General features: G+C 33.8%; 1 protein-coding gene across 1 annotated transcript; it reads left to right on the top strand.

Annotated features, from left to right (window-relative positions):
- Positions 1–1,013: 1,013 nt before the first annotated feature.
- Positions 1,014–7,895, top strand: LOC146920075 (zinc finger CCCH domain-containing protein 44-like). Its single transcript, XM_085713474.1, has 10 exons — positions 1,014–1,697; positions 1,903–1,982; positions 2,961–3,148; positions 3,301–4,171; positions 4,266–4,393; positions 4,503–4,562; positions 4,643–4,693; positions 5,018–5,088; positions 5,621–5,775; positions 5,874–7,895. The coding sequence occupies exons 1-10, from the start codon at positions 1,354–1,356 to the stop codon at positions 7,721–7,723; spliced, it is 3,798 nt and encodes a 1,265-aa protein (XP_085569600.1). The 5' UTR covers positions 1,014–1,353; the 3' UTR covers positions 7,724–7,895.
- Positions 7,896–22,055: the final 14,160 nt, after the last annotated feature.

The raw sequence follows: 22,055 nt of genomic DNA, 5'->3' as shown, positions 1-22,055 counted from the left end.
GTGGTGCTGCTCAAGAAACATTGATCGAATTTTTTTTGAAAAGTGTTTGAAGTTTATTCATACTTTCATTTGAATTTTTTTGAAAAGTCTCATAATCCTAGTAAGATTGAATTGAGGACATTACTTTGTCAATTTAAGCCGTTTAATTAATAGAAGAGTGACTCACACATTCTTCAAGTTTAACTAATATATCTATATTAAATAATATATATTTTTTTCTTTCAATAAAACTTTTTTTTAAGAAGGCTGTCTTTCAACAAATCATTATATAATCATAGAACCAAATTTTCATAAATAACAATTTAAAAAATACAACTACATTTCATTTTATCACTTCAAGAATATTAAAATGAAATTACCTACTTTTTTTTCCAAATGTTGTGAAATACTTTATCCATCCCGATCTTTGTTGACTATTGTACACATATTAATATATATCTTCGACCTTTAATATTTATAATAAATTTTGACATTTTAAAAATAATCGAGACAAATCCAACAAGATCTTATATGTTATTATTTGTGTTTATATAATATTAAAAAAATATAGTCAAAACATGTCACATGAATATTACACATTTCAACCAAAATCACTTATTTTAAGACGAAGAAAATAATTTTTTCCTAACGAAATTGAAATGAGTATGACACATTGATGCAAGTTTAACTCACATCGTCAGAGTTACATTCATTATAGATAATTTGTATACATTCAGTTCTAAATTTTTTCTAGTCAAGTAATTTAATGATCAGAATTTCATTCATTGAGATGAATAAAAGGTGAATCTCAATTTAAACTTCAACCCTCACATGTTACTGCAATGTCTTTAATAATTGAACTATTTTAAAAGTACGCTTTTCTATTTTATTTATAAAAAAAAAAACTTTATCAATTAATTAATCTACTACGTATAAAGGCAATATTAGAAGGAATTAAAGGTAATGCTAGAAGTAATAAGAAAAAACAAAAGAAAAAAGGAGTAATTAGAGGGAGGTGCCACATTGAACCAATCGTGAGTGAGCAATAGTAGGCATGTTGTCGACTTTCTTTCTTCTCTCTTCTTCTTCTGAGTGATAGTCAGAGTTCCACATATTCTCTCTCTACTTTCTCTCCCTAGCTTGATAGAGATCTCTTCACTTTTTCCCACAAAATTACCAAAATTATCACAAACAGCTCCTTCTTACATCTGAACCCAGTCCATTTCCATTTCCATGTGTTAGGGTTTTCACTTTTCAGTTTCCCTCACGCAAACTCAACTCAATTCAAATTCAACTCATCTTACCTAATTATTCATGATTATTGATTGATTATTATTGATTCTCTCTCTTCCATTCGATTCGATTTTTTTATTTATGGAACAATCAAAGCCGGAAACACCGGCAACTGTAACGGAGACAATTCCGGCGACTGTTCCGGTTGCCGTTACGGAGACCGCGGCGGAGACGAAGACTGTTGAAGTTCCGACGAAGGCAGTTTCCGATGTGAACATGACGGAGAGAGACGGCGGTTGTTGTACGGCGCCGAAAGTAGTTCTCGCTGTCATCGCCGAGAACAGTGAGGTTATGAAGAAGAAGCGCGGTCGTCCGGCGAAAGGAACTCCGAAAGTAGCTCCTCCGCCGAAGCAGATCAAGAAGGAAGATGAAGATGTTTGCTTCATTTGCTTCGACGGTGGAAGTCTCGTTCTCTGCGATCGCCGGTGAGTGAGGGTTTAGCGATTAAGAATGGAATAATTTTGAATTGGAACTTTAACTGCTTAAGTATTGATTTTGCGTTTTATAGATTCTATCTTAGATTGGCTTTTAGATTGCAATTAAAGTCGAAAATGCGTTATTCAATTTCAATCATTATCATCAATGTTTTCTAGTAATTTATTAAATTTTTCTCTCTCTTTTCATTTCTAGGGGTTGTCCTAAAGCGTATCATCCGGCGTGTGTCAAGCGAGACGAAGCGTTCTTCCGTTCAAAAGCCAAATGGAATTGCGGTACTTTGTTTACTTCTTAAACCGTTTTGTTCTTTAGGTTTAATTATTTTAGTTTCATTTATTAAGTAATTATTTACATGCAATTGGATTTTATTTGTGATATTGCTTGGAACATTTGCACATATGTTGTAGATTATATAGAATCTACTAAATATTCTCTCTTATGCTGTTCATAAATGATATTTTGACACAACAATTTATCTAATTTCAAATTCGACAACAAAATACTCCCTTGTGTCACTATTACAAACAAAAATCCACTTTGCAGATTCATTTAATAACTAATGTACCTGGTCTATAATACATATCAGATACATTAGTTATTCAATGAATTTAAAAGATGAAATTTTGTGTATAATAATGACCGGAGGGAGCATATGGTTAAATTAGTTTTGTGGATGGTCACTTAAATCTAAAAAGGTGCGCCAACTAATTAATTATCCACCAAACACAATTAACAACGATTTTGAACGCCATTAACCATGATTTTCAAGTGTATGTTTGAATACAAATCGTAGTTAATGAATATCATATATATTTATATTTGAACACCTAAAAATCATGTATATTCAAACATAATTTGGATGACATATATGTCTATTTTTGAAAAAATTGTGGCTAATGATGTTTAAAGTTGTGGTTAATTGTGCTTGGTAAATGGTTAGTGAGTTGCAACATCTTGTTATTCATTAATCATCTATTGGACATAATTAACCACATATTTGAATTGTGTTAACTATCTATTTTGTTGTTGAAATTTGATGTCAAATTTGTGTGTCAAAATAACACAATTGTATGTTTTTATGAATCTATTATCATGTTTAATAGTGTCCATTTGTTAATTTGCCGATTAGCACTCACTCATTCCTTATTTTGAGAAATCTATCACCTATATTTGTTTTAAATTTTAATAGTTTATTTTGGATTAACCAAATTGTGCAGCTTTCCTTTAATAGACTTTCTTTTTGCGCTGCTCAGGTTGGCATATATGTAGCTCTTGTCAGAAAGCATCCCATTATATGTGCTATACATGTACGTATTCTTTGTGCAAGGGGTGTATAAAAAATGCGGATTTTGTTTCTGTTAGAGGAAATAAAGGTTTGTGTGGAATTTGCAAGAAAACTATAATGCTGATTGAGAACAGTGCCCAGGGAAATAAGGAAATGGTATGCTTATCTTTCTTATCTACACTGTTAATCTCTCTCTCTCTCTCTCTCTCTCTCTCTCCATGTGTACCAAGACTGAAGGGGAACTTGATGTTGAGCAAATGAAATGATACATGATGGTCTAATTGTATTGACTTATGCTACTTTTACAGTGTGACGTGGATTTCGATGACAAGAGCAGCTGGGAGTATCTTTTCAAGGTGTATTGGACATTATTGAAAGAGAATCTATCTTTAACGTTTGATGAGCTCCTTCGAGCTAAAAACCCATTGAGTGCTGCTGCTCCTATGGGTCAAACTTCCCACAAACTTTACCATCTTAAAGATGAAAAAGGTTCTGGTTTTGAGAACTCCTGTGTAGATATAGAATCAAATAATTTGAAAAACAAGAAGCCTAAGGGACCTTCAGGCGGTGACACGGGTGTGTCTTTGCCTGAGTGCAAGAGATGGGCATCAAAGGAGCTTCTAGAGTTTGTCTCACATATGAAAAATGGTGATACGTCTATACTTTCTCAATTTGATGTCCAGAATCTCTTGCTGGAGTATGTAAAGAAAAACAATCTGCGTGACCCTCAACAGAAATCTCTAATTGTTTGCGACTCTAGACTAGTAAATTTGTTTGGAAAAGCTCGTCTTGGATACATTGAAATGCTAATGCTCCTTGAACCCCACTTTCTTATAAAAGAAAATACCCCTGCAGAAAATAATTTTGGAGCAGGAATTAGTGATGCTGTTGCAAATGGAAAGGAGGCTATTGACAGTAACAATAAACAGTCAGTATTAGTCAATGATAAGAGATGCACAAGTAAAAAGGCTGACATGCCTGTGCCACAAAATAATCAAGATGCATACGCGTCAATAAATGCTCACAACATTAACTTGATCTACTTGCGGCGAAGTCTGATGGAGAGTCTGACTGATGATAATGAAAGGATTCACGAGAAGGTTGTTGGTTCTTTTGTGCGGATAAGAATCTCTAGTGGTGATCAGAAACAAGATATGTATAGACTTGTCCAAGTTGTAGGTATGTGACCTTTTACCACATCTAATACCTCAGTGAATTTTTACACATTGTAAATTTCACGTCTTGAAATTAGTTTTGGTAACTAATTGTGCAGGTACAAGCAAGGTTGCTGAACCTTACAAAATTGGCACAAGAACGACTGACATTAAGCTTGAAATTTTAAATTTAAACCGGAAGGAGGTCATATCGATAGACGAGATTTCGAATCAGGAGTTCTCCGAGGTAAATAGGAAATTACTTTAAGCATCTTACAAGTCTTCATATTTTGTAGAGGAGTCAAGTTTCTTCCATGGGAGTTTGCAGATGATCAATATATTTATCCTATGTCCAGGATGAATGCAAGCGATTGCGTCAAAGTATAAAGTATGGGCTTTCAAAGAGATTGACTGTGGTTAGTGTGTATATTATGTCAGCTTCCATGAAGTATGCTATATTTTGTATGAGGTTTATAATGGCTGTCTTTGTTTGTAGGGAGAGATTCTGAACAAAGCGCTCACATTTCAAGAAATTAGAGTCAATGATGTAAGTAAATTTTCTTTTTTTATCTCGTTTAGTAATCTGATTTACGGTTCAGATTAATGCTCATTTAATTGTAAGAAATCATCAATGTGTAGAAATTTCATACTGAAATTTAATAAAGTACCATGCCTAAATAATTTAATGCCATGCTTTTGAAATGTTACTTAACTATTGCCAAATGCCATCTGAATTGAATTTGTGAGATGCTTTAGTTAAAATAGCAGCTCTTGAATTTAGAAAGCACAATATTTTTACTCTTCTTTATCATCATGAATGCCTCTTTTTTTTTTTTGGTGGAAATCATGAATGCCTCTTTTATTGATGTAGTTATTGGAAGCTGAGAAATTGCGGCTTAATAATCTTCGGGATAGAGCAAGTGAGAAGGGACACAGAAAAGAATATCCTTTACCATTTACTTCTTTCCTAAATATGCTAAACTGTGGGTACTGAATAATGCATATTGGATACTTCAATTCTACAACTAGCGATAATTTATTTGTGAAATGTTTGCCAATAAATGAAACATAAAGTTTATACAAATTAAACCATTAGCAGTGCCTAGATGCGTGGGTGTTACTATCATAGGAAAACTGTGTAGGCATATACAGCAATATGTTAAAATTACTGTATTTTTACCCCCTTTTTGTTGGTTATTCTTTCTTATTTTTTCTAGTATATCTATAAATTCTTGCTGTAACTAGCTACTTTTTTATTTACCGTGCTGTCCTCTAATTTATTTCTGCTTAATACTTTAACTGAATTTGCAATAATGTGATATGTTTCACAATTTTTTAACAAAGAATTAGGCGCTCATGCAAGAAATAAATTTTAACATGGATATGTTCAGCAATAAGTGGGTATGTGCATGTTAGTTGGTTTCTTAGTGATTGCCTTTTCTGCTTATTCATTCATTCCTTGACCAAATTGCACGCTTAAAGAATGCGTGGAGAAGTTGCAGTTACTAAATTCTTCAGAGGAACGTCAGCGCAGACTGCATGAAGTTCCAGATGTACACTCTGACCCCAATTTGGATTCATTGTATGAGTCTGATGAAGATGCTGGAGAGTCAGATGGCAATAAACAAGGTAGAATTCATTTCCTCCACTGAGTTTGTTTTCAAGTTTCTTTTAGCAGTTATCCTGACAGTGCTTATATCACCGTAACTATGATTATGTATATGCAGATGGCAATATACCTATTTTCTCCAGAATTTGGGATGGTGTCTTGAATGGTGTTGGGGGAAGAACACGGGACTTGACCACTGCCAGTGACCCAATTGAGAATACATGCTTACTAAAGAAGCATATCAACCCAAACGAAACTCCTATTGATGATAGTGCTGATGTTGTTACGAAATCAGAAGTGTCTAGTGTTGCAGTGGACATTTCATCTCCACTTATCTCTACAGGGATTGCGCAGCCATTTGATGATTTTATGAATGATAGATCATGGCATTATCAGGATCCATCTGGGAAGGTTCAAGGACCTTTTTCTATGTTGCAGCTGTATAAGTGGAATGCAAGTGGACATTTCCCTCCAGATCTCAAAGTATGGAGGATAGATGAGAAACAAGTAAACTCTATATTGTTAACTGATGCACTTAATGGGAAGTGCTCCAAAAATGTGCCATTGCGGAACAACAGCCTATTGCTCTCTTTAGGAGCCAATGTTGCATTGGATGACAAAGAAAGCAGTCAGGATGGTGGGAGGAATTCAACAACGAATGAAATTTCTGCAGATAGCCGAATCATAGAACAGATCAGAGAACAAAAAGTGGATGATACTTCAACCCAGTCTAATGGTAAAGATGAATCCGTTAGGAGCAATGGATGGCATGACCAGTCACATGTACACACTTCTATACAACCAACTTCCTTTTCTGAGAATTTGAATGAGAATCACACCAACAAATTAAGGGAGGATCATGGGATTGAAAAAAACTCTGAAGATAATGGAAATCATGACTCAAACAGGACTTCTGGTGGTCAGAGTAATAGTGGTCAGAATCATCAGAAGCAATCAGATAGTGAAGACAACTCAGGGCAATCTTCGGCACAAAGCTGGAGAAACCATAATGTAAATACTTCTTCCAATTGCTTGGATACCACATCGGCTCATGTTTCTGAGACAAGAACATCACCACTTAAGCTGGGATTTGATTTGCACCAACCCCCTTCCCCTCCAGCATGCAATGCAACTACGTGGCAGGCTATTATAGGTGAACCAGATGATTTTGATGAATCAGTTTCAGATCTTTTGGCAGAAGTGGAGGCAATGGAATCGCTTGGTGGCTTGGAATCTCCCACTTCAATCATGAAACGTAGTGAGGAATTGACTGATGGTTCTAAAAATCTTTGTCTCAGTTTTGCAGAGCTTAGTCCAATGCTTGATGCAGGTAAAAGCGATGCATTGAGCTCCACATGTGATTTACAGTTACTATCTCAATCTACAGCAGCAGAGGAACCGTTACAACAAGCAGATGTCAATCATCATCATCAAAGAATATCAGAGGAGCTTTCCTCGAGAAATTCTAAAGTTGACGTGGGTTCAAAGAACATATGTGTTTCAAGTAACCAGTGGGAGTCAGGCTCGGAAAATTCTTCTATTTTTCCAGCCACTGCAACATTGGGCATGACTGTAGACACCACTTGGAGACTTGGATTGGAAAGTACACACCTGGAATGGGGAGGAATGGATCAACGAAATGCAAACACGAGTTGGGGAGTAGGACATGCGGCAGTGAATGAGAACAGAAGCTCAAATTCATGCACTTCTGTAGTAACTCCAAGCTTTGGGGATAGCCAAACAAGATACGGAAGTGATCGATTTTCTGTGCCCAGAGATCGGGGTTTTCCTGGTCATGGTAGGGAACCAGGTTTAGTTAGAGGCAGAGCTGCGTGGAACAGGCAACCGCCATTTGGTGTTGGTAATGGAGGCTCGTATAGACCTCTGCCCAAAGGGCAGCGAGTTTGTAAATTTTATGAAAGTGGGTACTGTAGGAAAGGGGCATCCTGTGAATACTTCCACCCATGATTTTGGATCCCATTAGCATTGGCCGCATTTGATTTTTGTAATCCGTAACATATCTGTAGTTGGCTCTTTCCAATTATTGTAATTTAACCTGGCAGTACTAGTCAAGTGTCAATTTTTTTATATGAACTACTCTAGCATAGTTTACCTGTTTTATGTGATTGCTCATTATCAATTTGTTTGCTCATTCTGTTTCTGTTCATTCTTTTTCTTCCTTTCTGACCCCAAATTTTCATTTTATTCTTGTGTTACCAATTAGTACTGGTATGTTCTTGGATTTCAGCTGTCAAAAATTTCCTCAACAAATAGTTCGAGTTGTCAAATATCAATAGCACTAATACACAATTCTGAAATTAGTGGATTTCCATGGCGGCCTCTGCAGGAGTCAGGTGAGTTGGTGACAATAGGAAACAGCAAAAAAGTGATAAGGAAATTGTTCTGGCTATATTTGAGATGACATGAATTGCTTTACTGTTCTTGCTTCTTTTCCCCATTTATTGTAACTACCACATTGGATTCAGCGTTTTTTTTTTGTATCTAAATTTTGATGATATATTGCACATCTCTTTTGTTATAGTGACGAGATTGTTATGATGGAAAAGTGGGTAGATTACAAGACAGGATTAGAAATGACTGTATTAGAGTGAAAGTTGGAGTAGCACTTACTGTGAAAAAGATGTAGAGGAGTCCAGCATTATATGGTTTGGGCTTGTGTTAAAAATACCCATAAAAGCTCTTGTAAGGAGAGTAGACTAGATGGTGAGTAGTTACGTAATAGAGGAGAGTAGAAAAAATCATGTCAAGTCATTAAGGATTTAGATATAAATGCTGTCATTAGACATGATTAAGAAAAGGCTTTTATTTGTTGTTTTGTTTCATATATATTTTATTTTATTTTTTATGATTTGATTTTTCCCAATATGCATAGTATTTGGTTTGCTGAACATTGGTTGCAGCGTGTTTAGCCGAAGTCTACATCTGCACCAAGTTTTTATCTTCTTTGAAGTGTAATTGATAAAAAAAATTCAAATATCACATTTGTTGCATTTACATTTGTAGTTATGAAGATGAAAGTACTCTTTTAGGAGGCAATTAGACCATAATTGCTAATTCTGCAATGGTTTTCATTAAAAATAAATAATCAAATCAAGAAGGAACTCAATCAAGATAAGCAGGTAGGCCAAGTCTAAGTGAGGTGTTTATGTTGTTATTAATGCCACCTTATTAGGCGTGTGAACCTTGATGGCTGTGACTGGTGGTATGAACACCTTAACAAGCGCCGTAAGTGTGTTTAGGAATGCATAATTTCAAACTGAGTCAATTTTGTCATGTATTTGATGCTTTCTGATTTTAAGCTTTAATAGTAGTAGCCTACCTAGCAATTGATGTAGGGTGTGGTGCTTTGCCTCCAATTTTGGACACTCTGATCCTTTTATTGGAGCAAGTGTATATGCAGCTGCAAGTGCTGCTGGAACTATTGCTAGTTCAGCTAGTGATTGGATTTTTTATCATATTCTCACCCTAAAATTATATCTTCACTCTACATGGCAATTAAATATGGTTTTTCTGTGTTGTTTAAGGATTTTGTCAGAACTACCAAGTTGTTATTCATATTATATGCGTTTGAGAGTTTTGTATTCAATTTGAGGTTTTGATTGGTACTCAGTATGATAGTTTTTGTGCTACATTACTGGGGGTACTTGTTCAGCTTTGTTGCTGCAGTTTCATTGATTTGCATGCTCACAGCAGTTCTTGAATAAGTTAGATAACTTTCTAATTTTCCTTTTCATAACAGTTTTAAAATGGTTGTAGGAGGAATTTGTCTTCAATCTAAGAAAAGCATGGATGAATGATTCCTTCCCATCAATACTTATTTCCCGTTATCCTGAAGATGGTACAGTCAGTGACCTAGTGGTGATAGTTTTTTTTTGTATAATTTTTTTTTTCTTTCCAATAACTGGATCTGGAATTGGTTGAAGCAAAATGGCTTTAAGACCATGGAGAGTTGGGAGTGAAGTCAAAGCCATTAGAAAAAACCATAACCATGGCATAAGTTTATTCATTTCAATTTTCACAATGCTACCTTCTTACTTAAGTTATGATCTATGTGCTCGAGCAAACTCTTTCCTGAACATTGTCTAAACTTTCTCATTTTATTGAACATTACTTTTTTTACTTAGTTTATTGTTTCAAATTAGATTTGTTTTGAATTTCTGCTTGCAGAGGCTGCAGGTTGATATCTTGGTCTCTGGATTCATCAATGTGAAGGACTTTTTAAAAACATTGTAAAGGACAGAATGATAGGTACACATCCTTGCCATTTTCCATCTCCTAATATGGAAGACAGTGCACATGTTTGGTTAATCTTTATTTGGGTATTACGAGTTGGTGTAATTATGTACTTTTTCCATGAATACAATTAATTCTCTTTGGCCAACAAAGGTATCATTAGCACTAAATATGATTGATGTGTGTGTTATATTTGTATTCACCTTGTAGTTTCCTTCAGTTTTACTTGATTTTAGAAACTCCAAAGTTAAATTCTAATGATCGATGATCCAAGTAAAACAAATGAACATTTCATATGCACTTGCAGAAAGATAAGTTTGCAATAATTGGTTTTGGTTTCTGGCTGACGGTACAGTTTTGTAGTGTATTTAAGTAGTGTTCATATATTATATCAATATTGCTTTGATTTGCATTCTGAATTGTCATTGAGCTGATGAAGAAAGGGGCAGGCAGCAATGTCTGTCACAAGTGCTTTTTTAACCATATTGGCTTGGCCTGCCGCTTTACTTCCGACAACAACTGATTTCATAGAATGCACCAATGTAATTGCTATCTACGTGCTCAGTTCTATCTCAACCTTATATAGAACTTCTGGATTGTGGGAGGAAAAGAGATCGGATTACCTTTTCAAGTTGGGACCAGAGTCTTTTAATCGTTTTTTTTTTTTTTTACTGTCAATGTCAATAGTTGCTATTAAATTACTACTTGTTTGTTTCCATATGTGAAGAGCTTCATAATCCCGCAAACTTCCAATTACGGTGTACTCCAATATCTTTAATTTCTTTCACCACCATTATGGTAGCTCACAATTTTCAGATTGAAACAATAGCTGTGAAATAATTGCGTTGCTAATTGCTGTTTGAATAATTTCATTGATATGAACTTTCTTATGACTGCAACCCAAAACTAAACTAGAGAGATATACTCAAAAGCGATACGATAGAAAACTAGAGAGATGTTGTGTTTGTGTGGCTTCTTAACCACAACCCAAAATTTTCCATTCAGAATCTATCAAAGCTCTAGATAAGTGAATTTTTATTTATTTTTTCTCATGATGAAACATACATAATTAAATGGAAATCATGCACATTGTGCTGGGCGTAAGTAAATTTTAATCAACCCCCTTTATGTGCCATTATATATTTACCTTCTCATAAGATCTCCAAATTGCTTGAAATGGGGGAAATGGTTTTATTTCTTTTTCACTGCAAATCAAGACAAATCTAAATTATGCTATGAAAATAAAAGATTATTTTTAATCTAAGCCGAATATTATAACAAAATTGCACTTTATGTACGAGTTGAACAGTCATGATCGGAGAGGGCAGTTGGTATGGATTCAACCAACTTTATTTTACCTCTCAAAAAAAAAACCAACTTTATTTTACGGAGTCCGTTAATATACAGCAGTAAAAAAAATGTCATGTCAATGTGAGTTATTTCTTTAAAACCATAGAAGAAATAATTACTTAAACAGCGGAAACTTAAATTAAAGGATCAAGGCATACCTCCAGCCATTGCTCCTGCTTGAAGAAGTTGAGGCTCATCTAAACCTTCCACAATCTCACTTTGATGGTGTAAGTCTTCTGAATAGAGATGCTAGGCTTAAGGAACCAAAACTGATGAATTGCAAGCCTTTATATAACTTCTGCCATCAAAGAAGTTATGTTACGTGCAACAACTGCTCCTCATTCCAAATGGGATAGTGGGCATTTACTATAATTGAGGGAAAGAATAAAAGACCACTTTCTGCTTAATGGGTAATTACCATAATGGGCCCTTAATGATAATTACCACTTATTTAAATAAATAAATTAATAATAATGGGAAAAAATTCAACATTCTCCCACTTGGTCGACATATTCTTTCACTCACAATGATAAGAAACAAAACATATAGATCATAGCGATAGGTCCTCTATATAATCGAGAATTATCTACTATGTATCACAATGTATTACTATGTCTCTAACCAAATCATATAACTTAATGAATAAACTCTTATCATTTATGTTTATTCTGGTTCCAAACTTAAACGATATTTCTCAAAATCAAATGTGTACACTTTAGAGATCAAAATATGAGAAAAATACCATACATATAGTTTCATAAAACTAAAATCGTTCTTACAACAAAAATCAGGCATAGGAACCAAATCCCATCCTCTCTACATGATCCTTAAATTTGACGGTTGCATGCCTTTAGTCAACGGATCATCAGTCATCAATTCAGTGTCAATATGTTCAATAGTAATTGTTTGATCTTTAACGTGCTCCCTTATGGCTAAGTACTTAATGTCGATATACTTGATTCGACTTTTACTTTATTATTCTTAGCCATAGAGCCGCAACTGAATTGTCACAAGATATACTTAATGGTCTAGAAATTGAATCCACAATTTCCAACCCAAAATGAAACTATTTATCCATACACCATGTGATATAGCCTCAAAACAGATACAACTTAGCTTCCATTATGGAAGTGGCAGTCAAGGTTTGCTTTGTGCTTTTCCAAGAAACAACCCCGCCGGCTAACATGAAAATGTAACCGGATGTTGATTTTCTTGAATTAGACACAATCCGCAAAGTCTGAATCAAAGTAACCTTTGACCAATAAATGTTCAGTTTGCCTATACATAAGCATGTAGTCTTTGCAGCTTTCCAATATTTCATAATTTGATTACTATGAAATCTACTTAATATCCCAATTACAAATGCAATATCAGGTCATGTGCAACCTAAGCATACATTAGGCTTCCAAACAACGGGAGCATATGGAATATTAAGCATTTGTTCCCTCTCAAAATCTTTCTTCATGCATTATTCCATATGGAACCTATTACCCTTTGCAATAGGTGCTACACTTGGTGAACAATCTTTCATCTGAAAACTCTCTTAAGACCTTATTGAAATATACCTCGTGACAAGACCCGGGCAATATATTTTTCTTGTTTTAAAATAAAATTGAAACGGGTTGCATCTTCAACCTCTCGACGGGTGTATCGACCCAGTTGAAAATGTCTCCAGCCCCAGTTTTTTTTAAGACCAATTTAATGTCAAAAATCAGGAATTTAAACACATAATCACGAACCAAATAACATCTTGTTATGGTTTCAAACACTTTTCTGCATTTAAAATACCCAAATTTGAAATTGAAATGTTTAACAAAATTGCTTAAACACAGAAAACGAAATCGCAAGGCAGAGGTTTAAATTGGCTCTGATACCAAATGTGAGTTATTTCTTTAAAACCATAGAAGAAATAATTACTTAAACAGCGGAAACTTAAATTAAAGGATCAAGGCATACCTCCAGCCATTGCTCCTGTTTGAAGAAGTTGAGGCTCTTCTAAACCTTCCACAATCTCACTTTGATGGTGTAAGTCTTCTGAATAGAGATGCTAGGCTTAGGGAACCAAAACTGATGAATTGCAAGCCTTTATATAACTTCTGCCATCAAGAAGTTATGTTACGTGCAACAACTGCTCCTCATTCCAAATGGGATAGTGGGCAATTACTATAATTGAGGGAAAGAATAAAAGACCACTTTCTGCTTAATGGATAATTACCATAATGGGCCCTTAATGATAATTACCACTTATTAAAAAAAATAAACAAGTGGGAAAAAATTCAACAGTCAATTGTACAAATGCACTGGGTGTAGCGAGGGGATCACAAGAATGAGGTAAAGTGCAATCTTCCGATCATCTTTTTCTACATTTGACAGGCATGAATCTTGACTTGGGAGGGAGAGCCACTTAAGATCAAAACAGGAAAATGATAGAACAGTTCTACGTTGTACAAGTGAGATAAATTTTACTTTAAATGAGATAGGGCGTGGTGAAAAAATTCAATTGTGATGATGTAAGACTATTTTAACTATGCATGTTAGACAAAGGTAATATGACGAATTATATTCCCCTGGTTTGTTTTTTTTAAGACAAATAAGTCAACCAAAATTGATGTATTTGGTTTATAATGTAGATTAAATACATCAAGTTTTATCTACCAATTTGTCTTTTATAAAAAGGACCCAAGATAGTAAATATTTAATAGAACATATGCCAAAAAGTTCTAGTTAATTATTACAAGATTTTAACTTGCAAAAACAAATAAACTAGCGGGATTGACACTTTTGTTTTAATGTATAATTTCTCGATGCAGAAGCACTTTAAATAATAATGAATTTAATTCATCGACATTGTAATTTATTTTTATATATACTTTCAAATAAATCACGTAATGTAGACATGTCGAACCAGATCATTAAATATGCTTCAAATGTCATAAATGCAACCTTACAAATATAACATGGTGTCCTTAGCTACTGAGTTATGCTCACGAGGAATCATAAAAGTAGCATTTAAGTGAGTTTATAACAAATGTATGATAACAATTGAAAGACGACAATAAAAATTGTGGTGTAAGGTTTATAACATAGGAAAGTTTCTTGGGTTGACTCAGATTCTATTTGTTTGGAAAATTAGTATAGAGCGTTGGGGTAAGGTGGATGAGGGAGTGATTTTGCGCTATGGGAAAGTGGTGCTGGAGGATGGTGGCTGATAGAGGTGGTTTAGAGTGATGTCGGCTCGATATGGTGTAGAGGGGAGTCGTGTGAAGGAGGGTGGTAGGGATGAGTCTGTTTGGTGGAAGAATTTAATGTGTATCTGTGATGGAGTTGATTTAGAGGTTGGAGGCTGGTTTGAGGAGAATGTGCAGGGGGAGGTTGCTAATGATAAAAAAAAAATTACGGATCAATGGTTAGGGGTTGTGTCATTAAGAGATAGGTTTTGGAGGTTGTTTGATTTGAATGAGAATAAGTTGTTGACAATGACATATATGTTCTCTTTGGGATGAGGTGAGGGTGGGGAGGCATGGGATGAGGATCTGGTATAAGAGTGTATGATTTTACTTCAAAATATATTTTTGCTAGTGGATATTCATTGGAGTTGGAATTTGGACCCGACGTTTGGGTACTCAGTGTGTGGAGGCGTATCATCTCCTAACTAGTTAGGAACCTCATCATTTTACAGTTGTGTCAGAATTTACCTGGCATAAAGATGCTCCCTTGAAGGTGTCCTTGTTTGCTTGACGAGTTTTCTGAAATAGGTTACCCACTAAGGATAATCTATGTAGACGTGGCATAAACCCTTTAGATTCTCAGCTTTGTGTGCGTGGTTGCAGGACCTTTGAATAAGCAAATCATATATTTTTTACTTGTAATATTTTTAGTTCTCTTTGGCATCTTGTTCGCAATTGGCTTGGTATTTCATCAGTTGATCCTTTCGGAATTGCGGATCATTTTGTTCAGTTTGGAAGGTGTTTCAAAATCTCGGCGGTCAACTATGCACTTACTTTGGGTTCTCCTGTGCATGAGTTATTCAGAAAGAAAAAAAAGAACAACCAGATTTTAAATAATAAAGAAAACTCCAATAATCATCTTTTGCGCAAAATTAAACTACTTTCTTACAAGTGATTGAAGACAAAATTTACTCATATTACTTTTAATTACCATAGTTGGTGTGGCTTAGCCCTTTTGTTTGTTTGGACATTTGTTAATTTTAATTCCTGATCTTGTTCAGTTGTTGCTTTGGAAGATTTTGATGTTCTATCCTGACATGCCTTGTGCTAGTATAATGTTTTTCCTAGGTTAATATATTTCATTTTGACTTGTTAATTTTTTGTGTGTAACTGGTATATAACAAACATTATGATATTGATTCAATATTGTAGGGGGTATATGATTGTTATTATGTAATTGTGGATTATCAGCATTTCTCACCAAATTAATTAGTATTCCGTATAATTTTGTCGCAAGGTATATGTTTTAGGATGTCATAGTTATCGACGCAATTTCTTTTTATTTGCATGTTGAGGTGGAGATTTTCATTCACCAACAACTTGTTGTATGCTTAACAAGATATCAAAATTGTCATGTTTATATCAAATAAGATGATGAAAACTATTAAGAACCTGGACCGACGATAATGTTGGGGACGTCGAGCAAGACTTATGAGGATATTCGCGACAACGTTGATCTCTTTAATCCTCCTATGAAGCGTATTTTGGCATGATGTTATATTGGACATATCAGAAGTTGCATGTCTATTGAAGAAATCCAACATGTCGTGAACTCTTTCATGGCTAACAACGTCGTATAATAAGTTTATGGGTTGTGCTAACCCTAAGGGCGCATGTTAAAATCCTAAAAATGGAATTAAAAGACGAGTGCCTCCAATACACTCTTTACTCATTCTAAGTTAAGTAATTGTTTTTTAAGAAAGGCAAATATTTCATAAAAACTTACCATTTAGGGTTCTTAAAAAGTGTCATGGGGCACTCATTAGCATTTTCCTTTATAAAATTGCCAAGAACCTGAAACTTTTTTACAACGATCTTTCTAGGGGCGGCACAACATTTGTAAGTCACATTAGATACATTTGCTTGTATCAGAAGAGTCGTATCACAAATTGAAGGAGATAATATGGAATTAAATAAAATAATAACGAAAGTGTAAACTTGTTTGGGATTTGGAATTAGATTCTAAACTATTTATTTTTCTTTTGTGGTCCACCGTGTGAGAAATTGGTTATTTGATAGTTTTTGTCTTTTGAGAAAGAAAAAAATACGGGAAAAGTAGCCCCCACAAACGGCGTCATTTTTCAGAACAAACAAAAATGAGGATAAAGATACTCACAACAACGGTAGATCATGGAAAGAGGTGCTCCATGGATGGTGGTGGTGGTCGTAATTCAAGGAGGAGATGGAAGCGAAGGAGGGGTGTGTACATGTAGGCAATCCAACACTCAAGTCAGTATATCGGCAAGAAGAGAGATTAAGGATGAACTAATGTTTACCTTATGAGCATATGAAAGGCTCTTCAATCTTTATATAGGCGTCAATGAGGCGTTTGTGTAGTGATAGTAGATTCATTACAGAGAGCTGCCATAAGTGTTGTAACATATGGCTATTATAAGCCGTTGAACCAAAATGTGGCTTTATTGAGACTGGGAGGATATGAGGTGAGGAGAAGATTCTGCTCACTTGGGTCTATGTATGAGTGGGCCATAATTGATGACAAATTGGGCTTTTGCCCAATCCAAAATAGATTTCAAAACATGAAAGGGACCTTATGTGTTTCACACGCGCCCTATTTTCCGCTAAAATACCCTCGAATTTTAGAATCTGAAACCTACTTTGAATTTTAAAATCCGAAAACATTGAGTTTGCACATAATTGCAACATCATTGAATGTCTTTGTGGATTTGTGGCATCAACAATTATTTGCAATATATAAAATAATGTAAAGGACAATAAAGTTATATTTATACCAAAAAAGTTGAATTAATATCACTACACATTTCACCTAATGATATATATTTAAACTAATGATATACATTTAATTTAATCTGCCCCTAGATTTATGCTACAATCATCAAGATTAAAGTTTTCATCCTTTTCAATCTTCACATCATCTTCAACCTTCTTCTCACCAACAACATTCTGTACAGATCACGACACTTCTCAAGAGCCCAAGTAATGTTATCTTCCTCTCATACATCATATAAGCAATAAAGAACGTGTACTCAGTAGAAGTGACACCAACAAACTCAAGCAACAGAAGACGTAATTGTTGGTCTTATAAGTGAAATCTAACACAAGCACTGTAGAGAACGTGTTAAACTACTTAATACCGTTTGGATGCACCCAAAAAATATCACTGACATCATCGATTCATGATACTTCCTACAATGATACACATACTTATTCTCAACCACTGATTACAAGAGATGTTGAATGTTTGTTCTCGTACCCCTAATAGACTGCCTATACCTGTGACAAGCATTATCAATATTCTTGATAGTAGTTAAAGTTTTACTATTCCTTTTCCTTAAATTTGTAAGAATTTGCCTTGGAGAAACATTTGATTTTGTCAACTCACGAAGGTATAGGCTTTCATTTGAGTTGAGACGTCCAGTGGTTTTATGACCTTTCAACACATCTGTCATCTCATGGTTGTGTCTACCATCACCAACTTTGAGACTCCAATCACAAGCAATAAACAAATAACCTCTCAGCCGAAACAGACACTCACATTTAACCGGTACATGAACCTTCTTTTTCACATATCACAATAACAAATGCATTTCTCCGATTGCAACCTTTATCTGATTTACCGATAACGATTGAAAATCCTAGCTTCCTTGCTTCCTCTCGAACCCACTCCAATAAATCGTTTTGTGTATCAAACTTTTGTTTGGTGGTAAACTGTACTCAATGATCAATAAAAACAACAATAACTTGAGGTATAATAACTAGAGGAGCATCCTCTACCTTCACATCACCGGAATGAATGCCAACTTTTGGTGAAGGATCCTCAGGTTTGGCATTTTTGGAATCATCTATAACTTTAAGTGCAACAACCGACAACACATTAGGTGGTTCAATCTGAGGTGGCAATTCATTTGAGGCATCAACGGGAACATTCATTATTGAAACAATGTGAAAGCATGGTCAGAAAATGCAACCAGTTTTTGTATTGGTGGTTTTCGGATTATAGAATCTGAATCACCTTGTTGAGTTTCAGATTTTAGAATCTGAATAGTGCCAGTACAGATTCATTGACGTGATCAAAATGAAAACGCCTAGAAATCGAATAAGGGAGGTTTTATATAAACATTACTTTTGCTCTCAGACGTAAATGATGTAGTAAACGCCCCTTGATGACCATATTACTACTCAAAATCACGCTTTCGCTCAAAATAGTGTGTTTTTGGAGGTGTAGGGAGTGTTTGGTGATAAAAGTGGTGAACTTCAGCTAGGTCATGGGCACGCCTTATGTATTCAAATATTTAGGATTAAAGAATCCGAAATATTTTGTTACTTTTCCCGCTTTTTGAAAAGTGGATATTTCGGATTATACATTCCAAAATGTATAAATAAAATTCATATTGTTTCTTCCTTAAAAAAAAAAAAATCAGATTGTATAGACCAAGGGTTGTTTCACCCTAGTTATGTTAAGGATGTCATTAAGTCATGTTGGGCTTCAATTTTGCTAAGTTTTCTTTGTCACATTTCGGATTTAGAATCAAAACTGAGTTCAGATTCTAAAATCCGAACCAATGGTAATTTTAGAAGAAAAAAATAGGGCGCACGAGAATGCCATTAGATGGAAAAAGTAAAAGCCAACATAAAAATAGTATAGATTTTTTTTTGAGGTGATATAGTGTAATTGTGCTTAATGAATTTTGTCAATGGATCAAGCCAAGAAATAAGGAGGATTTATTGATTCAAAATACGCCTATGAAACATCCATTTCAATTAGTTTTTCTTTTCTTATAATTTCACGAGTGATGACCATTCACGTCATTATATTGTATATCACATCATTTAAAATATGTCAAATCACCATTTTTAAAATCAAAGTTTCAAAAATAAAGTTTTTGATGAGTTTTTCTTATAATCTCATGTGTCTTGATCATTTCACGTCATTATATTGTATGCCACATCATTAAAAATACGTCAAATAACTATTTTTTAAATTAAAAATATAAAAGTAAATTTTACTAAGCTTTGGTTATAATTTATGAATATTGATCGTTTCAAATTTGCCATGTCATTTATGTCAAATTACAATTTTTAAGTATAAATATCTCATGGAGTAGCCAAAAGTGAATGATTTTGAAATAGGAGGATCGATTTTTTTTTTAATGATTAGAAACATGGGACCAAAACTGAAATTAAATTCAATAATAATGAAAGAAGATTCTTATTAAAAAAAATAATGATGAACGAAGATTATTATTATAAACATAAGAGTAAAGTTTTAAATTAGATTATGAATTTTTTATACAAGTATTTGTTAAAGTGATATTCTTTTTTATTAAAAAAATGTGTTATTCATTTTAAAACAAAGGGATCATCAGATTAACAAAGTTTGCATGAGGACATTTTTTTTTTTTTAATATATGCTTTATGTCATTATCGTCAAAAAAATAGCCCTGTCTGTTTTAGGAAAATTGTAAAACTAAAATAATCAAGTAAAAGAGAAAGTTTATCAAGAGAAGAATTACCCCTTTTCACCATACATTCTCATTACGATATTTAAATAAATCCAACCCCCAACTTTCCACTTTCCTAAATATATAAAAAAACATTAAATTAGAGATCAAATAATTTATTTTTATGGATTACCATACCAAGTTTCATCGTTGTTTAAAGTTGAGTAATTTACGTTGGGTAACTCATGGAGCAGACAAAATGAATTGGTGATTATACAATAATACAATTTGATGTAGATGTACTCTTTTTTTTTTTTTTTTATAAGTGATGAAAATGCATTTTAAGATGGTCAATCTTAAGTACTATAACGCATCAATGGTCGGTAAAGCACCCAAGTAAATTTTAATATCCATTTAATCATGATAAAAAAGTTTAGAAATTTTAAAAGATACTCCCTCCGTCCCGTAATAACTGACCCATTTTCTAAAAAAAAGTGTCCCAAAATAACTGACACATTTCAATTTTCAATACAACTTTCATTATTCCCAATACAATATATTCCACTTTCCCCTTTATTTATACACTTTTCTTAATCTGTGTGAAAAACCAAAGTAGGTCAATTATACCGGGACGGAGGTAGTATCTAACTTAGTAGTATAACCCTTTTTTTTATTTTTTTGTACAAACCTAACTACTACTCTTAGTATTAAATTGAAAAACTTGATCTTGACCAAAATATGAAAACAATTAAAATTATAGTACTAAGTGAAGTGGGAATAGAAAGACCAAAAAAATGGTTGAATTAAGAAAGGAGAGGGGTGATTTGGATCATGTTTATGTCGTGGATCAAAATAGTAAAGTGGGTCCCACATACATTGAGGGGTGTGATCTTTCCTCAGATGACAACTAACCACGTGCATTTCAAGAGAAGCAGATTCGGACACGCTCAATCCTCGCTTTTGTCCACTCATTCAACAGTTTTCTTTGTTTATTTATAACTAACCATCATGAGGACCTTACTTGTATCAACACTCATAACTCATAATTAACCAATTACCAATAAATACCAATTAATAATTAAATTATTACACTCTCTATTTCACAATAAATATATCACTTTAATTAAGGAAATTTATTTGAAAATGAGTACTCCCTCCATCAGTAATTAATAAACTCTTTAAAGCAATTATTCGTTCTTAATTGAAAGCTTTTTTTTTAACAATTTTTTTAGATGTATTTACTACTAATTTTTTTTGAGGGAATGTATTTACCACTAATTTGTTTTAAAATATAAAAATTAACCTGTATTATATTCAAATAATCACACATTTCAAACAAATTTACCACTCTAATTACTTTTTAATAATATTCATGATTTTTGTTAAAGATTCGTATAATAAGGATCAAATGAAGTTTATGTTTAGCTCATCGGCACCTTTTTCACATCTGGTCAAAACCATGACACAAATTCACGTTTCTAGTGAAGCTACAAATAGTAGTTTCTCTAAATCATGTTAAAAAGACATCTTAAAAGTGAGACAAGGGTACCATAAATCATGTCAAAAAGACATCTAAATGTGAGACAACGACACCATAAATCATGTCAAAAAGGCATCTAAACATGAGACAGCGGCACCAAAAGTTAAACCAAACACATACGAAGTATTACTTTAACTTTTCAATATGTAACTGATTATTATTACCTAAAAAAGGTAACTATTATTTTCAATTACATCTTAATTATTAATAATATGCATGTTAATTTTTTTTAGTGTTAACTCTTCGATTATTAGGGGAATGGACTATATCAATCTAGAGTTCAACCGTTATGTAAGTATATAATCAAACAAAAAATTGTTTCATCTATATAAACTGAATTCGATTTTTTGAACCATTGATCTTTTGATGAAACCCATCCATCTGAGTCAAATCACTTGCTTACAACATTATGTACATTATTTACAAAAATTATAAGTTTTTTTAACTCAGACGATTATACTTGAACTACTAATCTTAAGAGACATAATTCAAATTCCATCTATAATATC

The sequence above is a fragment of the Medicago sativa genome, chromosome 5 (assembly GCF_051527215.1).
Source record: "Medicago sativa cultivar Bolivia chromosome 5, Bolivia_mono, whole genome shotgun sequence".
Taxonomy (NCBI): domain Eukaryota; kingdom Viridiplantae; phylum Streptophyta; class Magnoliopsida; order Fabales; family Fabaceae; genus Medicago; species Medicago sativa.
This window is presented reverse-complemented; position numbering and strand designations above follow the sequence as displayed.